This window comes from Schistocerca nitens, chromosome 3 (genome assembly GCF_023898315.1).
Source record: "Schistocerca nitens isolate TAMUIC-IGC-003100 chromosome 3, iqSchNite1.1, whole genome shotgun sequence".
NCBI classification, from domain to species: Eukaryota; Metazoa; Arthropoda; class Insecta; order Orthoptera; family Acrididae; genus Schistocerca; species Schistocerca nitens.
In genome coordinates, this window is record NC_064616.1 from 262,029,240 (window position 1) to 262,051,668 (window position 22,429).

Consider the following 22,429-nt stretch of genomic DNA (forward strand, 5'->3'; position numbering starts at 1 on the left):
AGAAGTATTGGAACCTTTCTTAGTGTATATTTTTCAGTAGCAGGTATTATTATTATTATTATTATTATTATTATTATTATTGCAGTAGTAGTAGTAGTAGTAGTAGTAGTTGTTGTTGTTGTTCTAAATGTCAGGGACATTACAGCAGGAATTTTAGTGAGTAAGATACAGTGTGACAATTATTGAATTCTATGGAAAATATATATATATATATTCCATAGAATTCAATAACGTCACTACAGGTATTTGTATTTGACTTATGACATGTTCAATATGCTTGCCATCATTGACGATGATGTGGCGCGACCCGCTGAAGTGTCGGAACATCGATGCTGTTGATGACCTCCTGAATGGCTGTTTTCAGCTCAGCAACAGTTTTGGGGTTATTGCTGTACACCTTGTCTTTAATATAGCCCCACATAAAAGGAGTCACATGTGTTCAGATCCAGAGAATATGGTGGTCAATTGAGGCCCATGTCAGTAGCCTCTGGGTACTCCAGAGCTAGAATGTGATCCCCAAAGTGCTCCTCCAGGACATCAAACACTCTCCTGCTTTGAAGGGGACGAGTTGTGTCTTCCATGAACCACATCTTGTCAGAATAAGGGTCACCATGCCATCAAGGAATATCACACCAATTTTCTGTGAGTGAACATTGCATACCACTCTCATTGAGAGAGTATTCACATCAAAGTCCAGTTCATTAATTCTGTAGACAATAGTGCTGGTAAAATCCAAATGCCATTCCATGACCCTGGGGCTTAATCGCTGATGGGTTTGAATTTTGTATGGAAAGAGTTGCAGGTCTTCCACAACAATTTGTCACAGTGTCTCCTGGTTGATTCCAACCTGTTGAGCAACTCATCTGATTGATTTTCTGGAGCTGGTCTGAAACACAGCATGTGTCCCCTCAAAGTTTTCAGGCATTTTCACTCTTTTTGGATGACCAACATTGCCAACATTACCCATTCTCTCAAACTTGTGAATCAAATTCTTGATAGTTAGCACACTTGGACCAGTTGTCTTCAGCTTGAACTCAGTTGCAAACTTCCTTTGAGCCACAGTTGGGCTGTTATTGCTCGCATTGTATGCCTTCACCTCAGGCTTGCTGTACTGTGACATTTTCATGTGCAAACGGCTGACAACAACAAGGCATGTTAGCATGTGCATACTAATTCCTATCATGCCTCATAGCCAACTCTGCAATTTCAATGACCTAACACAAACAATTCAGAAGTTATGATGATTTTATTTCATATAGTTCAATAATTGTCATCCTGTAGGTAAAATATCCATAAAGTCTACTAGTATCTTGGATCAGTTGAGCTACTTTTATTTTATTTATTTATTATTTGGTATGCGTATTCGATTGATCCATACATGCGAGTGATTCACCTGGATGTGGAATGTGTCAATACAATTGTACAAATACAATTAATGCTACAGAATAGCAATATAATATAATGATATAGACATTAATAAGTATCACTTTTCTCATTTACAAGCTGTCATTTAACTAGTATAGCAACTCACACTATAACATCATAACTATAACATTAACACTATAACATGAACATAATATTGTATCATCCATCTAATAACTAAGAGACTAAATACATCTATTATTAAGGGAGTGCATGACTTCTGGAAAAGAATTCATCTAAGGAGTACAGTGGATGGTCAAGCAGGTATTTTTTTAACGTACCTTTGAGCAGCATTTCATTTTCCCTTGTACATTTAATATAATTAGGCAATGCATTAAAAGTCTTTATAGCAGCATACTTTACTCCCTTCTGTACAAGTGATAAATTTTTTAGTTCAACATGTAGATCATCTTTACCTCTAGTATTGTAGTTATGGTATGAACAATTTGTTTCATACTGAGCATAGTCTTCATTAACTACATTCATCAGAGAGTATATGTACTGACATGTTGTGGTTGGAATACCTAACTGTGTGAAAAGTTTGCTACATGAGATTCGTGGAGGAACCCCACACATGATTCTGACTTCTCTCTTCTGAGCAGTTAAGATTTTTTTTAGGCTGGTGAATTACCCCAGAATATTATTCCATAACTCATTAATGAGTGGAAGTACCCAAAGTAAGCTGATTTTAAAATGTTGATGTCCTCAAAATGAGTAATGATTCTTAGAGCAAATATTGCTGACGAAAGCCTTTTTAGAGTAAGGGACACATGCTGTTCCCAGTTGAGCCTACTGTCAGTGTGAACCCCCAGGAATTTAGTGGCGTGCACCTGTTCTAGTTCCTAGTTGTCATGAGCAATTACTATATTTTCTAGAGTTTTATTTTTTGTGTGGAACTGTGTCAAATTAGTTTTTTAAATATTAACTGAAAGAGAATTAAATGAAAAACAAGCTGTAACTTCTCTGAGTATATCATTAACATCAGTCTCCAGATCAGCAGTAGACTTACCATCTACTACAATGCTTGTATCATCAGCAAACATTGTGAATTCATAATTTTTACTAATGGACAGGGGTAAATCATTAACATACATTAAAAACAGCAAGGGTCCAAGGACAGATCCCTGGGGAACTCCATGCTGAATTTTGCCCCATTCAGAATCCACTAGATTAGAAGATCCTTTGTTGCAGCTGTTTAGAACCACCTTTTGTTTCCTGTCTTCAAGATATGATTTTAGCCGGTTTCCTATAGGCCCTTTGATTCCGTAATGATAGGCCTTCTCCAAGAGTATCTTGTGGTTTACACAATCAAAGGCCTTGGAAATATCACAGAAGACACCAACTGGTGACTTCTTACTATTAATAGACTCCAAGATATCATTTGTGAGTGAATATAAGGCACGTCTGTGGAAACCCCTTTTTGAAAACCATACTGTCTGTGGTTAATAATATTAAGTTTATCAAGATGCGCCACAATCCTGTTATACACTGCCTTTTCAAGAACCTTTGAAAAAGTTGTTAAGAGAGAGACAGGACAATAGTTTTTTATATCTGTAGCATCGCCAGACTTGAAAAGAGGTCTCACAATGGCATATTTCATTCTCTCTGGAACAACTCCCTCATAAAGAGACGTGTTGCAAATGTGAGCAAGTACTACACTTACATCCTTACTGCAGGCTTTCAACAGTTTGCTAGAGATGTTATCTATACCTGAAGATCCTTTACTTTTCAATGAGTGACTTATTTTTTTTATTTCATTAACAGTTACGGGTGTTACATTTATATCATTAAAACATTGTTGGAGGTTAAGTTTCAGAATATCTGCAGCTTCCCTTAGGTCACCACTGCAACCTATTTGAGAGGTGACAGAAAGTGGTTGTTAAATGTGTCTGCTATCTGTTTACTATCAGTTATTTCTGAATTGTTAATTTTTAGGACAGCAGTTTTTTCATTGTCAGATGGTGCAGTACCTGTTTACCTCTTTATGAAATTCCAAATTGTTCTGATTTTATTATTTGAACAATTAATTTCGGGTTGTATGCACATACTTTTAGATTTTTTTAATGACTTTAGTTAAAATTTTACAGTATGTCCTACAATAGTTCATCTGGAGGGGATTGTTGGATTGTCTGGGTATTGTATACAGTTCTCTTTTTCTCTGGCATGATATTTTAATGCCTTTGGTGAGCCATGGTTTTTTGCTTGATTGCCTGTTCTGTAGTCTGCAGACCTTTTTTGGAAAGACACTTTCAAATATACTTGATAATTCATCAGTAAATAAATTATATTTTGTATTAACATCGTTTGCAAGATAAACATACCTCCAGTCAGTCTCCTGAATGCATAATTTGATTTTTTGGATATTTTCCTCATTCATGTTTCTAATGGTTTTCCACTGTGCACTAGCTTTGCTCTGATTTGTATTAAAGTTGTCAATTGTGAGTATTTGCCCATCATGATCAGAGAGACCATTTATGACTTTTTCAACTTTGATGTGATGAGTTCTACTCATATCTACAAAGATATTGTCTATTAGAGTGCTGGATGTGGCAGTAGTTCTTTTGGGAAAAATGAGAGTGGAGACAAGGTTGTAGGTATGCATTAAATTTACAAACTCTGTCTTAAAAGATGACCTTTCTAGGAAATCTATAATAAAATCTCCAGTCACTATAATGTTCCTATTTTTCCTTGTGAAATACAATAGCACAGAATCTAACTGTTTCATGAATACTTTAAAATTACCAGATGGAGCCCTGTACACTGCTACGATTAACAGTTTCTTGTCAGCTTCTCCTATTTCTGTGACACATGCCTCGAAGTCTTTCCCTACACAATATTTCTCTACATCTATTGTATTAAAGTACAGGCTGTTTTTCACATAAATAACTGCCCCACCTTTACACATATGCTTTCTACAAAATGAGGTAGCTAAAACATAGTTTGGAATATTGAGCATTTCAATGCCAAAAGTGATATGGTGTTCTGTCAGACATAGAATATGAGCACAATTTGCGCCTGTTGGTTCATCAATATTTACAATAAATTGGTCTAAGAGCAGGCTTTGAATATTTTGGTGAAAAATTTTGAGCTTATTTTTAATTACATAGTTGTTTGTGGTGCTGCCACTGTTGGGACTGAGTTTTATTTCTTTTGACATACCAGTATTACAGGAACAGTTTTCTACAGGGAAGGGGGAGTTGTGCTGGTAACACCCACATATGAAGTTACTAACAACAAATGTGGGTGTTACCAGCACAACAGCTCCCCATTCCCTGCAGAAAACTGTTCCCGTAATACTGGTATGTCAAAAGAAATGACACTCAGTCCCAACAGTGGCAGCACCACAACCAATTATGTAATTAAAAATAAGCTCAAAATTTTTCACCAAAATATTCAAAGCCTGCTCTGTAAGTTAGACCAATTTATTGTAAATATTGACGAACCAACAGGCACAAATTGTGCTCATATTCTCTGTCTTACAGAACACGATGTCACTTTTGGCACCTAAATAAATTAGTGGAGGAAGAAGAAAACAAAGTGTGAGAACAAAAGCTGACAATGCAAGAAGGAAGAAGACCAGGAAATTCTATCTAATAAAGGAAGTTGATAAGATTCAAGTAAGTATGCAGTTTTTCCCCCAAGCAGTTGACATTTCTGAAACGTTTGTAAGAAATACTATTTAAAAAAGAGATAAATATCATGTAATTGGTAAAGAGAAGAGGGGATGTCATGAGTGATGTATAAAGAACTCAGAAGAAAGTAAAGAGTCTATAAGGAAACATATTAAGAGTTTTCCTACTCTTCCTTGTCATTACAAGAGGAAATGAGGCACGGCAGATTGTTTACCTGTAGATATGAGTATTTATATAATGTATGAGTTATATCAGGAACAATGTCATGAAGACTGAAAGACGTCCAAGAAATTATGGTTGTATCACCAGATATTCACAACAGAATTAAATCTGAAATTCTATAGAACATGAAAAGATGTGTGTGGTAAAAGTTTAAAGTTTTCACACTTTTGGCTGAGTAAAAGGAAGATGAAGCTTTTAAAAGGGAACAGGAAGAGCATAATGAGAAGGGAAGAAAGGGCAAGAGAGTTTAACAACTTTAAAAATGAAGATTCAAGCAAAGGCGAATCTGTGTCAGCTGAATTTAACTTGCAAGCTCTAAAGTGAATGCAAAAGTTGTATCCTATAAGAGAAGGCTCTCCATGTACAATCTCATGGTTCTTAATATAGGGGAAACCAAAACCAATTGCTACATGTGGGAGGTTCCATAAGGATGGCTTCATGCATATGGAAACTTTTGAATCATCATTCACAAAGAAAACCAATTATTTTTTTCTGATACAATAGAACAGGACTGTTGAACTGAACACTATGTATTTTGCATGTAGTGAATATATTGGACATTTCAGCAATCAACCAATGCTTTTTTGAGCCTGGACTTTCACAAATGGAAGTAAAGACAGTGCATGCTAGCATCTATTTTTTTTTATTATTTTATTTATTTCATTTCATGTTCTGTAGATCCTGGAAGTGAGTGAATTGCAAGGATATTAAACATGTCAGATTCTACATAGTTCAAATATAACTTGTATAAATACAATAAAAAGATACAACATAAATAAAAATCAACTAAATAACAGCACAATCAATTAACAGAAAATTCTGTTTCACATGTTAAGGATGAGTAATATTGATATAACTTCAAGTTGAACAAATACACTCCTGGAAATTGAAATAAGAACACCGTGAATTCATTGTCCCAGGAAGGGGAAACTTTATTGACACATTCCGGGGGTCAGATACATCACATGATCACACTGACAGAACCACAGGCACATAGACACAGGCAACAGAGCATGCACAATGTCGGCACTAGTACAGTGTATATCCACCTTTCGCAGCAATGCAGGCTGCTATTCTCCCATGGAGACGATCGTAGAGATGCTGGATGTAGTCCTGTGGAACGGCTTGCCATGCCATTTCCACCTGGCGCCTCAGTTGGACCAGCGTTCGTGCTGGACGTGCAGACCGCGTGAGACGACGCTTCATCCAGTCCCAAACATGCTCAATGGGGGACAGATCCGGAGATCTTGCTGGCCAGGGTAGTTGACTTACACCTTCTAGAGCACGTTGGGTGGCACGGGATACATGCGGACGTGCATTGTCCTGTTGGAACAGCAAGTTCCCTTGCCGGTCTAGGAATGGTAGAACGATGGGTTCGATGACGGTTTGGATGTACCGTGCACTATTCAGTGTCCCCTCGACGATCACCAGTGGTGTACGACCAGTGTAGGAGATCGCTCCCCACACCATGATGCCGGGTGTTGGCCCTGTGTGCCTCGGTCGTATGCAGTCCTGATTGTGGCGCTCACCTGCACGGCGCCAAACACGCATACGACCATCATTGGCACCAAGGCAGAAGCGACTCTCATCGCTGAAGACGACACGTCTCCATTCGTCCCTCCATTCACGCCTGTCGCGACACCACTGGAGGCGGGCTGCACGATGTTGGGGCGTGAGCGGAAGACGGCCTAACGGTGTGTGGGACCGTAGCCCAGCTTCATGGAGACGGTTGCGAATGGTCCTCGCCGATACCCCAGGAGCAACAGTGTCCCTAATTTGCTGGGAAGTGGCGGTGCGGTCCCCTACGGCACTGCGTAGGATTCTACGGTCTTGGCGTGCATCCGTGCGTCGCTGCGGTCCGGTCCCAGGTCGACGGGCACGTGCACCTTCCACCGACCACTGGCGACAACATCGATGTACTGTGGAGACCTCACGCCCCACGTGTTGAGCAATTCGGCGGTACGTCCACCCGGCCTCCCGCATGCCCACTATACGCCCTCGCTCAAAGTCCGTCAACTGCACATACGGTTCACGTCCACGCTGTCGCGGCATGCTACCAGTGTTAAAGACTGCGATGGAGCTCCGTATGCCACGACAAACTGGCTGACACTGACGGCGGCGGTGCACAAATGCTGCGCAGCTAGCGCCATTCGACGGCCAACACCGCGGTTCCTGGTGTGTCCGCTGTGCCGTGCGTGTGATCATTGCTTGTACAGCCCTCTCGCAGTGTCCGGAGCAAGTATGGTGGGTCTGACACACCGGTGTCAATGTGTTCTTTTTTCCATTTCCAGGAGTGTATATTTCAAGGAAGACGCAATACATGAAAGTCACAGATCAAGTAAACAGAGTAAGACATGTGTACACTTTAACAGTCAAATCATAACTGAGTCCAAGTCTAGTGGCCACTGGCTGGCTGGCCGCTTAGGTGGCGTTGCTGCTGCATGGCTGGCAGACAGCGCCGCATGTAGAGGACGTGCGTAACTGCGCGGTGGCACTTTGAAAGATCAGCTACTCACAACAAATATATTTATGATATGGAATGTGTCAGATTGTAGACAGTTGAAATATATCTTACATAAATAAAAGATGAAATGTAAATAAGATATCAGCTAAACAAGAGCACATTCAGTTAACAGAACAGTTTTGTTTCACATGTTAAGGATGTGTAATATAAATAAAGGGGTCAAGATAAACTAAATATTTCAAAGAAAATACAGGAATACCAATAAATAAATGTCATATGCCTATGACAGCACTCAAAATAAAATTAATAATATAAGTTTACAACACTTACAAGTTTAGTGATTATATATATATTCTTTCACATGTTAATCAACTGTATAAAAAGATTTCTCTATCAGGTACTCCTTGAGAGTTTGAATGCTGGAAACCTCTTGTGAAGGCATTTGATGTGTGGTGGGAGAGCATTAAACAGCTTAATGCTGGAGTAATAAGCTCCTTTTTGAACGATAATGAGGCTTTTCAGTTCAATATGCAGACTGTTATTGGTTCTTGTGTTATATTCATCATGAAAGTGGCTGTTATCTTCATAGATAGAAGGGTTTTTACAGGTCAACAAGGAAAAGATATATTGTGAGGAGGTGGTAAGGATCCCCATCTTTCGAAACAAGTGCCTGCAAGAGTCCCTGTGATGGACACCTCTTGTTATTCTAATGTGGAGTGAAAATTTTCTTTGCGAGAGGTTGGTTCCCCCAGAATATAATAGCATATGACATTAGTGAATGATAATAGCTGAAGTATGAAGCGTTAATGGTGACTGCTTCAGCCACTGAAGCAATAACCCATAGTGCAAATATTGCTTAGCTAAGTGTTTTATAAAGATGAAGAATGTGTGCTGACCAGTTACATTTGCTGTCTATATAAGCACCCAGGAATTTTGTAACCTCAGTTTTTTGTATTTCTTGATCTCTGCATTTAATGTTAATTTCTTCCAGATTTCTTTGTGGATTATGGAATCTCATATAAGGGGTTTTGTCTGTATTGAGTGAGAGACCATTTGAAGAAAACCAGTTTACAATATCACTGAAAACTTTAGTCATAGTTTGTTCAAGATTGTTGTCTGTAAAATCGTCAATTAGAATTTTAGGGTCATCTGCAAAAAGAGTAAATTTACTGTTTGTATCAGAACAAAGTGGGAGATCATTAATTAGGATGAGAAATAGCAGTGGACCCAAAACAGAGTTTTGTGGTACACCACGACTTACTGAGCCTCTCTCAGATGAGGCAGGTTCTCTGGATGAGCCATTCAGCATTATATTCTGCTTTAGGTCCTCTAGGTATGAATGGAGCAATGAACCAATGGTACCACCCAAACTGTAATATCCTGCCATTTTCAAAAGGATTAGATGGTATACAAAATCAAAGGCATTTGAGAGGTCACAAAAAATACCTACTGGAGACATTTCTTTGTTCATGGCTTCCAGAACTTGGTTGTTGAAACAGAATACTGCTTGTTCTATAGAAAGACCAGCACGAAATCCAAACTGACTCTTGTTTAGGATTTTGTGGAAGCTGATTGACAATGAAACTGTGCTTGAGATTTTCAAGACCTTTTTGAAAAGATGGTTAAGAGGGAGATTGTGCGATAGTTTGTAACATTGTTTTTCTCATCTCTTTTAATGAGTGGTATCACTACAGCTAGTTTTAGCCTGTCGTGGACTATTTCTTCTTGCAGAGATGTATTGAATACATTGCATAAGATTGGACTTATATATTTATAGCAATATGTCACTATTTTACAGGAAATATTGTCCACACCAACAGACTTTTTATTTTTTAATGAGGCAATAATTCTTTCAATTTCTTATACTGTAACATGTGGTAAGGATAATTGTGGGGGTCTATTACTGATACCTTTCTGTAGAAGAGCCAATTACTTGTCTACAGAACCTTTACAGCCTGTCTTCTCTGTTACTGAGAAAGAGTGCCTATTGAAGATTTCTCCCCCCCCCCCCCTCCCCTTTTTATTGCCAATTTTCCATTTTATTACATTCCAAATTGTTTTTATTTTGTTGTAGACTTATCAATTTCAGACTTAATGCACATATTTTTTGACTTATTTATTACCTTCTCTAGGATGCTACAGTAAAGTTTGTAGTGCTGACATTTCTTTGGATCATTACAAGTTCTGAAGGAATAATACAGCACCCTCTTTGTTCTGCAGGAGGTCTTTATTCCTGCAGTGATCCATAACTTTTTGACAGTGCTTACATGACTGTTTCTAATTTTTTTTTGGGAAATGTAGCTTCAAAAATAGACATAAATTCATTCAGAAATGTATTATACTTTTTGTTCACATCTGTTTCATTGAAAACTGGACTCCAGTCTATCTCTTGCAGGCTGGTGTTCAAATTTTGGAGGACATAGTGATAGACATCCCTGGGGTTGTGAAGCAGCTGAATGGGTTGAAAATAAATAAATCGAAAGGTCCTGATGTGATTCCAATTCGGTTTTACAGAGTGTACTCTACTGCATTGGCTCCTTGCTTAGCTTGCATTTATCGCGAATCTCTTGTCCAACATAAAGTCCTGAGCGACTGGGAAAAAGCGCAGGTGACCCCTGTATATAAGAAGGGTAGAAGGACGGATCCTCAAAATTACACACCAATATCCTTAACATCGGTTTGTTGCAGGATTCTCGAACATATTAAGTTCGAATATAATTAATTTCCTTGAGACAGAGAAGTTGCTGTCCATGCATCAGAATGGCTTTAGAAAGCATCGCTCCTGTGAAACGCAACTCGCTCTTTCTTCACATGATATCTTATGAACCATGGATGAAGGGTATCAGACGGATGCCATATTCCTTGACTTCCGGAAAGCGTTTGACTCGGTGTCCCACTGCAGACTCCTAACTAAGGTACAAGCATATGGGATTGGTTCCCAAATATGCGAGTGGCTTGAAGACTTCTTAAGTAATAGAACCCAGTACATTGTCCTCGATGGTGAGTGTTCATCGGAGGTGAGGGTATCATCTGGAGTGCCGCAGGGAAGTGTGGTAGGTCTGCTGTTGTTTTCTATCAACATAAATGATCTTTTGGATAGGGTGGATAGGAATGTGCAGTTGTTTGCTGATGATGCTGTGGTGTACAGGAAGGTGTTGTCGTTGAGTGACTGTAGGAGGATACAAGATGACTTGGACAGGATTTGTGATTGGTGTAAAGAATGGCAGCTAACTCTAAATACAAATAAATGTAAATTAATGCAGATGAATAGGAAAAAGAATCCCGTAATATTTGAATTCTCCATTAGTAGTGTAGCACTTGACACAGTCATGTTGATTAAATATTTGGGCATAGCTTTGCAGAGCGATATGAAATGGGACAAGCATGTAATGGCAGTTGTGGGGAAGGCGGATAGTCGTCTTCAGTGCATTGGTAGAGTTTTGGGAAGATGTGGTTCATATGTAAAGGAGACCACTTATAAAACACTAATACGACCTATTCTTGAGTACTGCTCGAGCGTTTGGGATCCCTATCAGGTCGGATTGAGGGAGGACATAGAAGCAATTCAGAGGCGGGCTGCTATATTTGTTACTGGTAGGTTTGATAATCATGCGAGTGGTACGGAAATGCTTCAGGAACTCAGGTGGGAGTCTCTAGAGGAAAGGAGGCGTTCTTTTCGTGAATCGCTATGGAGGAAATTTAGAGAACCAGCATTTGAGGCTGACTGCAGTACAATTTTACTGCCGCCAACTTACATTTCGCGGAGAGACCACAAAGAGGAGAGAGATTAGGGCTCGTACAGAGGCATATAGGCAGTCATTTTTCCCTCGTTCTGTTTGGGAGTGGAACAGGGAGAGAAGATGCTAGTTGTGGTATGAGGTACCCTCCGCCATGCACAGTATGGTGGAGTGCGGAGTATGTATGTAGATATTATCCTGAAAGATTTCCAAGAATTCTCAGAACTGTTGCTCAGATTGATGTCAATTGGAGTACGCAGTTGACCACCATGATGAGAAAGGCCAAGAATTGGATGCACACTGATATTGTTGACTCTTTACTTATCTATAAATATGTTGTCAATCAGACTTTGACAGTTCTCGGTAAATCTAATTGGAAAATTTACTACTGTTGTCAGATTATAAGAATCAACTAGGTGTTCTAGATCTGCTTTACCACTGGTTTCATTTAGGAAATCTACATTGAAATCACCTGTAATTATTAGTTCCTTGGATTTTGAGCACACTTGCGATAAGACAGAATCTAACTGCCTCAGGAACACCTTTATGTTCCCTGAGAGAGCTCTGTATAGAGCTAACACTACAACTGTACAGTCACTTACAGTAATTTCTACACCACATATTTCAATATCTTGTTCAATGTGCTATATATGTTATTTTTAAGTAAATTACTAATCCACCATTCATGATAGATCTACAGTAATGTGTTGCTAGACCACTGAGCTGTAACATTTCGTTTCTCATGTGGTTTTCACTAAAGCGTAAAACATCAGCATCCTTTATCTCTTGTGGGTCATCTAAAACAAAAGAAATTTCATTAAGTTTGTTTATAAGTCCTCCTACATTATGGTGAAAAATTGTCATAGCTTTGGTATTTTCTGAAGGCGGCTGCTTTTGCCTGAAAAAGTAGTTGTGGCCTCAGGAACAATAGTTTCATTGTTAACCGTTTCACGGAAATTCTGAGCCTGAAAATTAGTCTGATGGTATTGCTGGAGCCATTTAAGGGGAACAGGTTCCGAGTGAGGAGATATTTTCTTGATTTCTTTCATGGTTGCTGCATTTAAAAGAGTACCTAAGGTTTGTTTACCTGACCTGTTAAGGTGCATACCATGTCTGGCAAACAACTCTCTTTGAAAATTACTCGTATCTACAACACAAGTATTGCTAAACTGTTTACAAGTCTTTGCTAATTTAGACCATTGAAGGAAACATGTGGATGTTGTTCATGACATTAGCTATTTCATTTAACCCCGTTTCTGGCTTACATTACTCATTTCAATGTATGTTTTTCATCATTTTTGAGACAGTAATGCACTAACAGTAAACAGGTGTGAGAGAGCACTGTTTTGTTCAACTGAATATCCCTATGTTTGTTGTGTGAAGATAAAACCACAAGAATGTAGTTTCTGTTAGTGCTCAGTTATTTTCTATGTGTTAATCTCTTTCTGAAGCCCAAAATGTCCTTGTGACAGTATCACAATCTGGTAAAGTAACATGTGACAACATCAAAAGATATTTGACAATGAATTTTTCACATTGTGGAAGAAAAGTCTTTATTATTGTTAGATTCTTGGGGTGGTCAATCTGAAAATTCGAAAAAGGAAAAGTCATGGATATTTTGTGTGTGGGAAAAAAAGTAGTCCACAATGTTCCCTTAGCAGATTGTTTTAAACAGTTGCCAACAAAATTCTTAATACATATACTTTTACAAATTTTGACCACTTCAAAATATGGTGTACAGCTGTAGAACTGCACTGTTGGTGTGCATCTGAAATGAATAACACTCCTACAAAAGAGAACTGTGAGTCTTTTTTTAGTGTCTTTTACGCGCCTGTTGATCACAGAGCACCTAAAGTATATTGTGTGTGGTTTCCTTTAGATCCTCCATTATTCATGTTCTGTCCAGGGTTTTCAAGTACAATATTTATTAAATAAGATATGCTGTTGGAAATTACATAATGTAATATGCAAACTATTTAGACAAGTGTTATTCTTAGACAGTTAACTGTTGTGGCAAAAGCCGCTAGACAATAGAATCGAGGTATGAGCTAAAGGAACATCTATTAGTCAGCAAAGATGAACATAGACCCAGCCATAATGTGAACTAACACAGTCACAGATCTAGGTATATTTCAAAGCAATCCCTGCTATCACTGTGCACTCCATGCTGTGAAAGTGATCACAGGCAATGCTTTTTTAAACAAGTGCTATGACTTCCTGTTAAAGTCATTAAGATTACAGACAATGAGATGGAGTTAGGTAATGGCATTGCTGGCAGAAAAGTTGATGGAACATACACTCCTGGAAATGGAAAAAAGAACACATTGACACCGGTGTGTCAGACCCACCATACTTGCTCCGGACACTGCGAGAGGGCTGTACAAGCAATGATCACACGCACGGCACAGCGGACACACCAGGAACCGCGGTGTTGGCCGTCGAATGGCGCTAGCTGCGCAGCATTTGTGCACCGCCGCCGTCAGTGTCAGCCAGTTTGCCGTGGCATACGGAGCTCCATCGCCGTCTTTAACACTGGTAGCATGCCGCGACAGCGTGGACGTGAACCGTATGTGCAGTTGACGGACTTTGAGCGAGGGCGTATAGTGGGCATGCGGGAGGCCGGGTGGACGTACCGCCGAATTGCTCAACACGTGGGGCGTGAGGTCTCCACAGTACATCGATGTTGTCGCCAGTGGTCGGCGGAAGGTGCACGTGCCCGTCGACCTGGGACCGGACCGCAGCGACGCACGGATGCATGCCATGACCGTAGGATCCTACGCAGTGCCGTAGGGGACCGCACCACCACTTCCCAGCAAATTAGGGACACTGTTGCTCCTGGGGTATCGGCGAGGACCATTCGCAACCGTCTCCATGAAGCTGGGCTACGGTCCCGCACACCGTTAGGCCGTCTTCCGCTCACGCCCCAACATCGTGCAGCCCGCCTCCAGTGGTGTCGCGACAGGCGTGAATGGAGGGACGAATGGAGACGTGTCGTCTTCAGCGACGAGAGTCGCTTCTGCCTTGGTGCCAATGATGGTCGTATGCGTGTTTGGCGCCGTGCAGGTGAGCGCCACAATCAGGACTGCATACGACCGAGGCACACAGGGCCAACACCCGGCATCGTGGTGTGGGGAGCGATCTCCTACACTGGCCGTACACCACTGGTGATCGTTGAGGGGACACTGAATAGTGCACGGTACATCCAAACCGTCATCGAACCCATCGTTCTACCATTCCTAGACCGGCAAGGGAACTTGCTGTTCCAACAGGACAATGCACGTCCGCATGTATCCCGTGCCACCCAACGTGCTCTAGAAGGTGTAAGTCAACTACCCTGGCCAGCAAGATCTCCGGATCTGTCCCCCATTGAGCATGTTTGGGACTGGATGAAGCGTCGTCTCACGCGGTCTGCACGTCCAGCACGAACGCTGGTCCAACTGAGGCGCCAGGTGGAAATGGCATGGCAAGCCGTTCCACAGGACTACATCCAGCATCTCTACGATCGTCTCCATGGGAGAATAGCAGCCTGCATTGCTGCGAAAGGTGGATATACACTGTACTAGTGCCGACATTGTGCATGCTCTGTTGCCTGTGTCTATGTGCCTGTGGTTCTGTCAGTGTGATCATGTGATGTATCTGACCCCAGGAATGTGTCAATAAAGTTTCCCCTTCCTGGGACAATGAATTCACGGTGTTCTTATTTCCATTTCCAGGAGTGTATAAGCAAAATGTTAAAGTTGAGTGTCAGCTAATAAGTGGTGTGCAGGTTACAGCAGAAGTGAGCATCGCTGAGCAGAGTGAGATTCAAGTGTCTAGAAGCAATGCATACACAATAACTATCGCACTCATGGTGTGGCTAAATGTGCTATTATGTAGCAATTTCTGTGACATTATGAACAATACACAGAAATATCATTTTTGTGAAAACTAAAGTTTTCTTGCATAGAACTGGTCACTGGGCTAGGAAGGAAACTCTGAGAAAAAATATTCTGTCCTTATGCTTTGTTCTTAAAAGGTGCCAGAATAAATGAGTCATTATTTATGTGAATGAGACAACATAGTTTCAAACAAGGTAGACTACGTTAGCCTAATTTTTTTTTCTTTTTTCAATCAAGCACCAGAATTAAAGTGACCAGTGATTAATTCAGGGGAAATATGGACTTTTACTCACTACACCCTGAGAAAACATTGTCAAAATGTACACAGAGTATTGACAAAGAAATGTGACAGTCAATGTCCAATTGTTGTGCTATGTAGGTCAGGGCATTGGCATATAGATGTGCAGTATGTTAGCATTACACCTGAAAGAATACTGTTATTTACATTATTACTACTCCCACTCTCAGTTTCTCTGGTGTAAGCATGGTGCCCTAACACTGGGACTAAGTCTTCAGTTCACTTTTCTAGCTAATGATCTAATGTAAGGAATATTTTGTGTATTTAAATTATGTGTACATTTAAGTTTTGTGTTCTGTAAACTATGTTTACTTTTGACAACATCCATTCAATGCATACTGTCCACTTATGGATAGATAAATATTAGATATTACAAAAGGGTAATGGCTACATGGTGCTGGTTAGAGATGGACTCTCTTTCAGTATGATGTATCTATATCTCGAAACACAGAGAACATATGACTGACAATAATGAACACCAGTGGTGAAAACACATTTTTATCAAATTTACTTTATTTGTAATGGGTCCCTCTGCTCACTACAATCAGGGTTTCTGAATGTAATAAGACGAGTGCCTCAGCAATTGGCATTTGGACCATTTCTTTTCATTGTTTATGTTAATGATCTCTTACATTTCAAAGCAGTAATGTATGCAGATGATACCATATTTTTGCTTTCTATAATGATGCAAATGCTATGCAGAAAATGAATGAACTTATGAAGAAGAAGGCATTTACATGCTTTCAGCCAAATGCATTAACATTATAAGCCTTAGAAAAACTGAGGGTATAGTATTCCCCATATTACGTGCAGGTAATGGCTGCCTTGATAAAGATTGTCAAATTACTTGGTATCCACCTCAGTACCAAATTGAACTGGAAAACACACACAGATAATTTATGCAACAAACTATTCCATGTGTTGTTCCTAATCAGGAAATTAAAAACATGTGTTAGTGTAAAACAACTACTCCTTGTGTACCAAATGAGATTTCTGTGGCAAAAAAAGCTATTCAATGCATGTGTGGGCTGAGCACCAACGCTCCTTGCAAAATTAATTTCACTAAAAACAAAGTAATGACTACCCCAAATCTATACATATTTTACATGCTTATGTACATGAAGATAGATTCAGCAGAACATGAAAATAGATCGAATATGCAATATTGTAGAACTGAAAACAGGCATTCTTTGAATATTCCCTGCTCTAGACCAACAAAAATATAAAAACATTTCTGCATGCAAGAAAATCTCTTATTGACAGATTACCAGTGGAATGAGGCAGTTAAAAATTTGTAAGTTCAGAAGAGCTGTTGAATACTTGCTGAAAGAAAAAGCTTTCTACACTGTTGATGAATTTGTAAATAGTGATGTCAGTGATATATTAATTTAATTACTCACAAACTGGTTCTGTCCTTATTATTCTTAAGAGTGTGTGTATAACAACTGTATATAATACAACTAAATTTAGGCTATCTATCCCTTCTTTCACCTCTGGCAATGTTTGTTGGCATGAAAAAATGTGAGTTGCACTGTGGTTCAGAATCCACATTAAACTCTAGGTCCCCCTATAATTAGCCAGGTATGTCAGTTCAAGGGTCGAAGGAAGGCAATGCATATCACATCCATCAGGACCAAGCGTAATAAAACACTGGGATGTCCAAAACAATCTTCAGATTGATGAGTGCTTCACTTTTACTTGTGCTATGTTTAACTGAAGTGCTGTGTAAATATATGCTTGCATACTGGGCAACACAACCTGTGTTTAATAAAGATAACATATGGGCTAATAAATAAATAAAATTAACACACATGTATACACTCACACACACAAAATGTTTATCAGCAAGTGTATTGCACCACTGGGGTGTTTACAGGATGAACATAAACAGCGGATATGCTAACTTTATTGTTAAGTATCTGCTTGAATGTGAGAGTAGTGATAATTTTAACCAGTATAATTATGCAGTATGCTGGCAAGAAATGTAAACAATGTACTGATACTCTTCATCATTATTTTGATACGTAAGATGACATGTAACTACGTCACTTAAATGACAGTGATGCAAAGTGTAAATTAGCAAAAGGATAGTCGCATGTCATGGAGGAGACAGTTATTATGGTAAGTAAAACAAACAGTTACCACAAAGTTAATACATTATCCTATTTAAAGAATACAAAAAGCGTGAGAAATGCTTTTTGAAAAAGAAAATTTTTTCCAAGTACCCAGTATATTTCATATTAAAAAATTATGAAACTGCTACTTTTCTTAAGGGAAACAGAGCCCATTTTCTTCCATATAAACGAAATATACAGAAGACACCAAGATTTTTTAAAAATTAGAAACATGCTGTATTGCTGATAATCTTAAAGGACATTAGAAAGCATTATTTAATGATTTATTCACATGGGTATTCAGCACGCATCGTTGTGATGAAATACCCATTGCAGAGGCAGGAACAATTTTGCCTAGCATGCTGTTTTCAAAGTATATATCCATTCAGTGGAAAAAACAAAGTCAGACAACACATCAGACGTGTTCGTGCTGATTTTGTAGTTCTTTGAGCAGCGTATCCTCAGTAATTCCATGTATCTATAAACGTATTAGTAATATAAATTTTCTATTTGTTACTATCGATATCTCGTGCAGTAATAACTAATCTCTCGAGTACTATCTTTGGTTTGATATCGAGTGGTATTTCTTGCGAATGCTCTGAAAACTACAATTTCTTTAATGCTATCTTTGAAAATACGTATGTTCGTAAGCAGACGGTAGTTCAAACATATATATCAAGCGTTGTTGTAGGTTTGTTGTGAACGATGAGCAGGTTAACAGAAGAAATGGTTGTTGCGAGAACAAAAACATCAGATATATCATTAGTGCGCAAACTGAATTGTTGGTAAGCATTTTGTCCTGTAAAAAAAATATATATAACAGTTTCTAGTGAGACATGAAGTGAAGTGTTGTGCTTTATTCACATTGATACGCATCAGCAGTTTTGAGCTGAAACTACATTTATGTTTACAGGGGAAGCAATCTATGTGATGTAAGCCTTCTTAGGCGCATGCCAAATGTTGAACTGCTTTCGTTAAGGTATGTAATATGCTTCTACATTGCTTAAACGTTAAGTATTTGTTCGTGCTTTCGATTTGTTAGTGGCAATATTTTGTTTATGGTATCATTTAATTATTGTATCGTAATTAATCAGATAGTTCGTTGAGCAGAGGCACAATAATTTGATGATCGCTTCATTCCTTCGAACAGTTTTAATTCGTTGTTGCTAACGGAACTCTGTATGTTTTTACGTCATGTTTCTGGCGTAATCATAATAATTGTCAGATATAGAAGTGGCATTACGAAGTTGTTAAGTGACTGACATTGTTTGTTTTGATGGGTTCCGCACTGCAGGTAACAGTGAGCGTCACACGTATTCGGATACGGGTATATATGTGTGTTTCTTCTGACAGCGCTCTTTTCAGGTATCGGGAAGAAGTACAAGCGAAGACGAAAATATCAACATGTTTCGGATTAGTATACATTCAAAATGCACTTCTGAATATGCAAAAGAGACTTTATTTGAATATCAGCAGTGACTGAAAATTATATTATCCGACAATATGTATGAATTTGAACGTAGGTGTTCCTGAACAATATGCCTAATGCATTTTATTACTGACAGCCAAATTAGCTTTCTGTTTACAGAGAAAATTCTTACGAAGACGAAGACGTTGTCCAAGATAACTGCGTTTCACTGTATTTTGCCATTATATCGAAAATATGTAGGTAACTTTTTGAATGTAGTGTACTCCCTTGACTTTAGCAGAAAATTATTGCTGTATTAAATCAGTTTCTGCCTCTTATACGCCCGTATTGTGTAATACCTACCCGGAAGTTATTAATGGTCCGAGTTATGTACTGAATATGCTTAGTTATTTATCTAGTTCATCGTGATTATACATGTTTCTTAAAGTAAGCATTCATGATTTATGCCTCCGCAATAACCTGTCTGCATTCAACACCAGGCATAAAAACGTAAAGATCTTGGGACCATAGTCGTAAAGCCCATTTTTTTTATTTTTTTTTAAATTGGTAGCTGCACTTGTTGTTTGAGAAATGTGAAAGTGTGTGTTATTAAGATACGTCAGCATAACAGGGCCCTTTTGAAGATTTTACTTTTTTTCTCACATTGCTGCTAGTTGTATAATATTGTTTTTCTGACTCTAGCTACTGAATATGACATATTTATGTGGAATGATTTCATCGCAGTTATGGCATTTGTGTTCCAGAACATTGATCATCAGAATCTTTAGCATATTACCATGTTGGCGCAGTTAAGGTGATTCATTCCAATCAAGCATCGCAGTACAGAGGACTATTTGGAAGCTATCGTTGCCAAAGCGTCTTAGAAGTCTCGTCTTCTATCCACACTGATCATTCTATCTGCAACGTATAAAGTTCATCTGCAATGTATAAAGTTCAGTGTTCCGAAACTTCTTGTGAGAACAGAACTGTTTCTCTGATGCGACTTCAGGCTGGACATTTGCCTTTCATGGGGCTGCTCTTACGAACTGATCTATCTAGTCGTGTCTGCGTAGCTTCACGTTGTCAGATTCTCACAGGTGCAAGGCCAGCATACTATAATGATATTTGGTGTTTGGAACATGTGAGTGGTGTGGCAAAATTACAGCTGTGAAGTCAATTGTTAAGAGCACGACTTTCGAAACCCAAGAGTCCGGACGCTGTTTCGTTAAAGTTTTCATCTGTTGGGGAAATTTCGTAAAACCCTACATTATATATAAATTAACGCACCGCCCGGATAGAAGAAGACTTCGTCAACAGTATACGTCGGGGAAGTCTACATTCCTTGAGGCTTGTTTCGTAGGATTGTATTTCTCGAGTTTCATGATTAGTCCCAAATGGGCTTCAGCTGTGAAACTTCTGATTGTATAGAATTTTTAACTGGCAAATTAGTCACTACTCAGGAGATTGTGCCGGTTGTTCTGTTGACATGTTTACCCCCCCCCCCCCCCCCCCCGTCCATACCTTCCCGTTCCAAGAAATTGTGAATGACTACTCTCAGCGGGGCTTGAACCCGAACTTTTAGTCCTTCACGAGAAGAGCTGTATCAACTCAGGTATCCGAGCGCGTCTTTCGGACCTATCGCAAGGTATCCGAGCGCGTCTTTCGGACCTATCGCAAGACTTCCCTCCGTCGCTATCTCGTTCTAGCTCTTGTCTTATTAAGGTCGGAAAAAAGTCTGGGAATGTCCGTTTTGTTTTAATATAAGTAAGTGCGGTCATACCTGTCTGTGTTACGTTAAACTCAACTCTGCTACTTCCTTCAACAATGTGCTGGAGTAGACTGTTGGTTCCCAGAATTCGGTGAATAAATAGCTCGTGGCATTTACGATGGTATTTTTATTTTTGTATCGTAGCCCAGCCTGTTATGAAAAGGTAATGGAACATAACTCCATTTGTGACACAGGTTGCAACTTCATCGGTACACTACTCGTAATTTTTGTAAGGAACTGAGAATGTTTGAGTATAGAAACTATAAATTCTTGCCATATTTTTGGATTTCATTTTGTAAACGTGCCAGAGTAATGTCAGAGATACAGCAACTGAATTTGCGTCCGATAATATTTTTGGAACAGTTCAATGCAATAAAAGCATTTGTTGACTCAGAATAGAGCTTCACAAAAGGAAGATAGGCCTATGTTTAATTTTAACGTACCGCCCTCGATGAGGCGATCAGAGACGATTCACTAGCTATCGGATTTGAGAAACATGAAGAAGGAAATCGGCTGTGTACCCTTCAAATCACCCACATTTAAACTATTTGTAGAAACCTACATGTGTGTGGCCTTATATCCATTTAGAGTCCCGTTCCACACGAATCCGATTATAGTGACGTTTATCAGTTTGAGATACTCGTCTCCAATGTTTCCCGTAATAACACGCCGCATATCTAATTCTGTTCTCCATTCCATTCGCTTGTAAGGTACGAGTTGAACGTCAGTGTTTACTAGCTGTTCTTTGTTACTTAGTAGTCCACCAGTGTGTATAGTTTATTCGATTAATTTTTCTCTTAGGTGCTGATCCGCTGGGTAAAAACAAGTGATTACGGTACTATGAATCAAACCTGGTTCCTCCCTAACACGAGCCCACGTACTAATACCAAGCAGAAGATGGTTTTCTAGATTCCATATGCATGAAATGTGAGACATGAAGAAATGGCCATCAACATATAAACCCATTGCATGTAATGACAGGCAGTGGTTGAATTTGAATACGTAATGTTTTTTTCGAACAGAAGTATTCAATTTTTAGCAGTCAGTATGTATAAAAGTCGAATGAAAGAGATCGAAGTTAACGACCTCTCTTACGTGTTTCGCACAGCTGTGAAATCTGAACGTTGGCACATGAAAGAATACGGTACTTTAATCAGAGTTGCACGAAAGCCAACTTCCATGTGCCGGCAGCGTATCTAAACGTCTAACCGTAGTCAGTGAAGGAATCCACTAATGGCGCTCAAGTCACGCAAGGGCATACTGTTTTACCTTTTTCATTCAACCATAGTGGAAAAAAGGAGAAAAGCGTGTAGTGCTGTTTAATTTCTTGGTTTACTATCTGCTGGTGTGTGTATGATCGACGTGAAGGACGTCCCAAATCGGCAACCACACATTAAAACACAGAGAAACGCACAGATATTGAACGATCGGCTGTTAGAGGAGTGTTAATTACTGGAGATTACTAGTGAAAGTGTGCGGGTCATTT

At 39.3% G+C, this 22,429-nt stretch overlaps 1 protein-coding gene across 1 annotated transcript in view; it reads left to right on the forward strand.

Annotated features, from left to right (window-relative positions):
- The first annotated feature begins 18,412 nt into the window (after nucleotides 1–18,412).
- The window catches only part of LOC126249570 (uncharacterized), a 312,366-nt gene continuing 308,349 nt past the window's right edge, over nucleotides 18,413–22,429 (forward strand). The window contains exons 1-2 of the mRNA XM_049951235.1: nucleotides 18,413–18,552; nucleotides 18,681–18,746. Of these exons, the coding sequence (XP_049807192.1) occupies nucleotides 18,473–18,552; nucleotides 18,681–18,746 (146 nt within the window). The 5' untranslated portion in view covers nucleotides 18,413–18,472. The remainder of the gene's footprint in view (nucleotides 18,553–18,680; nucleotides 18,747–22,429) is intronic.